We start from the raw sequence: 6,937 nt of genomic DNA, 5'->3' as shown, positions 1-6,937 counted from the left end.
CTCTCTCTGACCCCCCCCCCCCAATTTTCTATCCCTTCAGCTGTTCTATCAAATAAAGCCCCCCCCACTCCGCTTGACATTTCTTTTTCTTTCTTTTCTTTCTCCCATCCCGCGGGAATCCCACAGGATTCCTAAAAAAAAAAAAGCACAGTATACTTTTCTTTTCCATGTGAACGGAACATCTTATTGTGTTAATGCCCCTTTTGTTGTTCTGATTTGTCCAACAGGGACAATGTGAATTCTGCTCTGCTGTGTCTCTGCATAATGATGATAATAATAATAATAAATTCTTTCTTTTCGATTTTAAAGGTCAAAGACATCCCAGCGCCTCATCTCTCATGACATCCATTCAAACACATACAACTATAAGAGCACCTTCTCTATGGAGATTGTACCTGTCTGCAAGGTACACAGAAATGTGATTTATTTGCTTTTAATTTAAGTGGGATTTTGAGACACACCCGTATCTGCTCAACACCTCAGACAAGCCAGAACTGTCATATTTCTTTAAACATCACGTCAAGCCTTTACTTTGTTAGTTTGGTAAAAACGTTTTTTTTTTTTTTTTTTTTTTTTTTTAGAGAGCTGTCTGCCTCGAGGCCGATTTAAATTTTTATGTTAAAAAAATGTAGTGATAAGTTAGATTCTTGGCAGGTGTGTATTTTGTTCTTTCTTATTCCCATTTGACATGTAGCTTTAAGTTCAGTGTTTGAGCAACATGGGTCACACAGGGTATTTTGAAAACAGGAATCTGAATAGTTCTTTGTTTTGCAATCCACAGATATCATCATTTTAACTGGATTAGATTCAAAATCTTAGCAGCCATCTTATTCTTACTGTTTAGAGCAGGAAGTTTTAATCCCAACAGAGCCTTTATCTCAGTTTTAGGATAACAAGAGCCTTCATTTGGGAAACGAGCTTTTGGACTCGTTGTGACCTTTTTCAGTAGCAAATCCAAAGTCTTTTCACTTTCCCTTCGACCTCGGTTTGACCCCACGTTGTCTGTTTTTTGACTGGTTTCCAGGACAACGTAGTGTGCCTTTCACCACGACTGGCGCAGAGCCTGGGGAACATGGGTCAAGTTTGTGTGTGCGTCCGTGTCACCAGCACCATCCACCTCATCGATCCAAACACACTGCAAAGTGAGTATTTCTACTGCCAGAGTACTGCTGAGTATTAACAGGTTTAACCGACCCCGCTGTCCAGTTTAACTACATATCATCCTGTAGTGGTTTTAATGGAGCTGGTGTATCTGGTTGTAGTCACCTGTTTTGTAGTTGAACCATTACATGCATTTATTCAGTAATGTAAGCTCTATGTGTAGACATTATGAAAGACAAGAGGAGTTTAACTCCGTTTTAAATCACTGTAAACTGAATAACTTTTTACTGTTTGTTGTGCAATTTGAAGAAGTTACCTTGTAATCACAGAAGCGATTTGACATTTGCCCATGAAAATAATCGTTAGTTGAAGCTAGGGTTTGGCCAATAGACGATGCCATTGTCCATCGGCGATGTCTGACAGATGGTCGATGGTTAAGCAGGCATCATGATTGTAACCCCGGTTAAAAAAAAAAAACTTTTTCACATAAGACCTCCATGTGAAAGCAAGTTTTAATCATCACGAACATTATTATTATTATTATAATAAATTTTAAATATGCTTTGCACCTTCTTTGGAATTCTCTTCTCCCCACATTCAGACACACAAGAAGCCTACACTTCAGATAAACACACCGGCTTGCCCCGCCTCTCTCTGTCTCCACCCCCTCACTTGTCTAATCCACTTTCTCCATCAGCAGTAGCCTACGTTTTATAAAGTTGCCAAAAAGACACAGAACTATTTTCTGCATATTTCCACCAGCGATCTATTATCATGGCAGCAGGTAAGCCGCTTGTGGGCTTGTTATGATGCAGCCTATCAAACAGCCGAAACCAACATCTGCGCCATGTGTGTTCACTGCTGCTTTACCTGGTCCATGCTTGTAAAATATCCACTGTGACTTGTAATGTCATAGGCTACCAAGTTTTTAACCAATTGAAGTCTGTGTGAGTGAACACTTAAGACGACCGCTATCCCCGCCACACGTGTGCGAGTGCACCCCCAATGCCATCGTCCATCCTGATGTTTCAGTGTAGACATCGTCCGATGGAAATTTTGTAGACATCGCCCAACCCTAGTTGAAGCCCTAGATTAGACCGCTCACTTCATAACTGCGGCAACCAACATTATTGAATTTTATTCTTTAAATTGTTTTGTCAGAAAGTAGTAAAAATATGGCCAAGGGGGATGTCTTCAGTCGAAAACTTGAACAAGTTCAGTTTACTGTTACATAAGACTGGAACCAGCACATTTTTTATAAATGACTTGAACATTTAAATGATCATCAAAATAGTCGCTCATTAATGTTCTGTTGATTTACTAATTGTTTCCCCTCGACACTTTATTACGCTCTTGAGTTGGATTTTAGAATTTACACTTTGGTAATAACTGCTACAAGTTTTGCATGAAAACCTTCAGTGCTGTTTTAAACGAACCCCGGTCTGCTGACCACATGTTCATCAAAGCTGTCTTAACTCAACAGCTTCCCTCTGCTCCCACTCACGGCACAACACACGACGACAAAGCGACACAAACATCACAAGCGACAAAAAAAAATTTCTTTTGTTTTGCGTTATGCATGCTGTCATAGCAAAGGCGGCTTATTTAGATGTATTTATATTCACTACAAGTATGGTGACAATTAGCGATGTGTTTCCTCTGTATCTGCTGTAATCACTCATTGTGTGAGAGGCTGAGAGGCTCCTCAACAGAATTCTGACATTATGGAAGCGGCACACACGTTTTTAATTACTCTTCAAAGAGCAGGCTATTTTTGTTGCAGAAGGTTTTTTAACAAACTGAAGCAGAAACGGCCTCGAGGCAGACCTCTGTTTGGCAGATTTGGACAGCAGTAGGAAATTAACTCCGGTATTAAAAATATTTGCGGTGTGTTTGTCTGCTTGTTTCATTTAATCGGATAACATAGAAACACATTATTCTGTCTGGTTTATTTGGAATATGTACAGATGGAAAAACACACGGATTCACATTATTTGTAGTACCCATATGGCTTTTTGATAAAGGAACTGAGAATATGTTGAAGTTTGACTTTTCAGAAATATCTGAAACAATCAAATGTACTAAGAGTGACTCATCTCTTGAAAAGCTTTCTACAAAATGACGGTGGATGAAAGGCATGTGATTTATTTCATGCTCACATTTTGCTCTAAAGACTTGTCTTATCAGTATAGAACTGTCGCTAATAAATGCATAAATAATCTCTTACTCACTAGTTGCCGAGGTGGATGGGAACACATACTGGCGTAACCCCTTCAACAGTCTATGTAACCCACGGCAGCTGGAGGAGTTCATTGTTATGGACATCGACATCATCAGAGACCAGAAGCTGGGTGCTGGAGCAGGCATGAAGTCCAATAAGGTGTGTGTGTGTGTGTGTGTGTGTGTGTGTTTTTGTGTATTGTTGCAGAACAGATTGCATTATGGTGGAACATTGCTTTTCTCCTGGAAGCAAAATCAATAGCGAACCATTACATTATCCTTGAACTCCTCGTATATACGGGATTCAAGCCAAAATGACAGAAACACACTGGAGCGTTTGTTTTGATTGCGGAGGGAATGAGGCTTGTAGGGAAACTGTTCGCTATCTCTTTCCTCTGTCTGAATGTTGCATTAGTATTGATGAAACTGTCGAAACAATTGGAGGAAAAGAGTAATGTTTCAATGTCTTGGAACTAATTTATGTTCCGTGTGTGTGTTGCAGCACACCCTGGCTGAGGTGTGGGTTCAGAAAACATCAGAGATGGACACCAGTCAGCAGTATCACTGCCGTACATTCCTCGGCCATCTGCTCAACATCGGAGACCTGGTGATGGGGTGAGTGTGAGGTTATTGAAGAGAAGTTCAGATGTTTGTCAGGTTGGCAGTAAAGATTGTCAGCAGGCTGTGAGCTTTACTTTCAGTGGCTAAGGTATTTGACCTGAAGTCCATTTGCACATGTTATAATCTATTCATAATAATGTTGTCGTAATTGCCCATACTGTCATTTTATTATGTTGGTTTATTCTTTACACACGACATCTATTGCATGGTGTCTGTCCTGGGAGTGAGGGTTTTTTTCCCCATTAAAGGGTTTATTTTTTGTTTTTGTTTTTGTGGCGTTTTTTGTCATTTGAATTGAGGGTCTAAGGACAGAGTGACTTATGCTGTAGCTCCTTGACAAAAATTTGTGATAATGGGCTACATCACTTTGAACTTTTTCAGCTCAAGACCAGATAGAGAAATCTCCCTGGGACCTAAATGTACATTTACAAACTACGGGTTACGGGCAAAACAAAACAAGTATTTAAAATTTATTTATGAAAGATTTATTTAAAAAAATGTTTTGACTTTCCCAGATACAGCAAATGTTTTGTTTGGAGATATGTGTCCAATTTATTCATTTTAAAACCAAACCCTCAATCCTGAGCACTTCTCCATATATTGCGCAGTGAAGCTTCTATGAACTCGTCCTTGTACATTAGTTATGACATCATAGGATCAACAGTGACAGATCAAAGACTACAGATAAAAACTTTTGTATGAATGTGGACTGAAGATCAGTTTTAAGAGACGAGAGAGAGCGAGAACCTCACACAGCATCTGAGCTGAACCATAGTTGAACATACACGTGTAGTAAAAAAGAATGCGCATTCACATATTTACATATTGTAACATTAAGAATTTTAATTGGCGACCCAATAAAAATGGGCCTGTGACCAATTTTGGGTCCCGACCATAAGTTTGGGAAACATGGGGCCTTATAAATAAACCTGACTTCTCACCCTACAGGTTTGACTTTGCCAATTCCAACGTCAATGATGAGTACCTCAATAAGATGAACCCTCACCACATTCCTGATGTGGTAAGACTCACCTGCGCTCCACTGAACATCCTCAGTAAATGAACCTGGGCTGGGGACAATGCCTTTAGTGGCTGTTGTCGACTTGATTAACACTGACCCCTAGTGGCAACATGAAATACTGGCTGTAGAGTTGATCACATTCTTGGAACAATACAACATTCCTTCATAGCATAATATAAGAAAAGTGTGTGTATGCACTATGTTCTAGTGTTTTAATTTGTACAACCTGAATGTGGACTCTCTAAGGTGCTGATCAAGAAGAGCTACGACCGCACCAGGAGGGTGAAGCGCAGGAACTGGAAACTGCAGGAGATGCCTAGAGACCGTGAGGGCATGGACTCAGATGATGAGAGGTAGGAGAATAATGCAGATTTAGTGAATTCTTTTGATGTGAATGCTTTAAAGGTTTAAGAATGTATCTTTGCGATCACAGCCAAACAGGAGTAAATAGTGCATTATTTTCATTCATAAAGTAATACATATTTGGTCCTCTAGTGAGTATTTACAGTAGGAGAACAGTTTCTTGGATTGACAAATTAAATTGCAGTACCCGTGGTCATTGTGATGAAAAAACATGTCGCTCACTGCAACGGTGTGGTTCATGTATGTGTTTTTGGACAAAGGAATAAGCTATATCGGCTACCTCGTATCTGGCTACGCAGGTAATATGTGTTTGTAGGATCAATTCATGTTGGTTTTAGTCTTTTTGTGGGACATGTTGACAATAACAAAAATGTGGAATGCCCCTAGGCTTATCCCTAAATGCGAGAGTGCTTAAATTATCGTATCCAGTTGCAAAAAATTTGGTGCATAAATTTAGACAACCCTATCCTTTCGAAAATACCAACCTAAATAAACAAGTTTTATCCTCAAGTACATTTTGAGGTTATGAGTTTGTTTTCTGCATAAATGTCTCTGGCGCAGAAAATAAGGAAAAACACTTAACATAACTGAAATGGTTGCTTAAGACATGACATTGTTTTGGTTAGTTGAATAGTTTGAAAATGTGCCAAGAAGGCCAAGTATCCTGTGAATATTTTTTTTTTCGTCGTACCACATGGGTTTTCCTGTAACTTGCTTTTCTGTCTTCAGACAATACCAGGACTTCCTGGAGGACCTGGAGGAAGATGAGGCTCTGAGGAAAAATGTTAACATCTACAGAGGTGAACAACCTTTTCACTTCGCTTGAAACCCCAGAGACTTAAGTCCTTCTGTTGACATGTTTTATGTTTCCATTGTTTCAACTTAAATAATTAAGATACGGCTCATTTACTGTTAATGACTGCTTCTGTTTGCTGGTAAATCTAATGATACACCATTTATTAGACAATGTATTAGATAGTTGAATGAATGGAGGTTGATTTTTGAATTTCAGATGCGTCAAAGATCCCAGTGGAGAGCGACACTGATGATGATGGAGCACCACGGATCTCCCTGATGGAGATGCTGGAGGAGCTCAGCCTAACAGATGCCACAGGAGAAGAGGGTGCTGATATGATGACAGAATAGCCAGTCGCCATCCTGCCTCTGTGACAAAGACCAGTTGATCTGTGAAATACAGATCTGCTGATGTAACAGTGATGCAATTACACACAAAGCTGAGGCCTCTGATTTTAACCCGACAGCAGATTGAGGACTGATTGAACCATTGACAAATAATGTTTCATACTGAAAAGAGCCACAGCTCATAATCAGACTGTGGTGTAATGACTCAATACAGTTAAACCCCATAAACTATGGGTTATAATGGTCACAAATAAGTTTCTGCTGAGAAACTGGACTTTCAGTTGTTTCAACTGATCATTAATCTTGTCCACCTCATCTCAGTGGATCTATCACACTGACGCTACAAAATTAACATTTTTGGTTCTTTTCAAAGTACTGTTTTTCCCCTTGACATGTAAAATTTTGAAGTGATGTGGAAATGGAGTGCTTCTGGTTCACTATATCGAAATAAATATTTGTCCCAATGCA

The 6,937-nt window shown here is 39.5% G+C and overlaps 1 protein-coding gene across 2 annotated transcripts in view; it reads left to right on the top strand.

Moving 5' to 3' along the window:
* The window catches only part of nmd3 (NMD3 ribosome export adaptor), a 15,612-nt gene extending 8,675 nt beyond the window's left edge, over nucleotides 1-6,937 (top strand). For both annotated transcript variants that reach the window (XM_046073104.1, XM_046073105.1), the window contains 8 exons: nucleotides 310-406; nucleotides 1,025-1,142; nucleotides 3,336-3,481; nucleotides 3,824-3,936; nucleotides 4,891-4,963; nucleotides 5,210-5,316; nucleotides 6,056-6,126; nucleotides 6,339-6,937. In XM_046073104.1, coding sequence (XP_045929060.1) covers nucleotides 310-406; nucleotides 1,025-1,142; nucleotides 3,336-3,481; nucleotides 3,824-3,936; nucleotides 4,891-4,963; nucleotides 5,210-5,316; nucleotides 6,056-6,126; nucleotides 6,339-6,472 — 859 coding nt within the window. In that variant the 3' untranslated portion in view covers nucleotides 6,473-6,937. The remainder of the gene's footprint in view (nucleotides 1-309; nucleotides 407-1,024; nucleotides 1,143-3,335; nucleotides 3,482-3,823; nucleotides 3,937-4,890; nucleotides 4,964-5,209; nucleotides 5,317-6,055; nucleotides 6,127-6,338) is intronic.

The sequence above is a fragment of the Micropterus dolomieu genome, linkage group LG17, assembly GCF_021292245.1.
Source record: "Micropterus dolomieu isolate WLL.071019.BEF.003 ecotype Adirondacks linkage group LG17, ASM2129224v1, whole genome shotgun sequence".
NCBI classification, from domain to species: Eukaryota; Metazoa; Chordata; class Actinopteri; order Centrarchiformes; family Centrarchidae; genus Micropterus; species Micropterus dolomieu.
The sequence above is the reverse complement of the archived record's forward strand: the minus strand, read 5'-3'. Positions and strand labels throughout refer to the sequence as shown.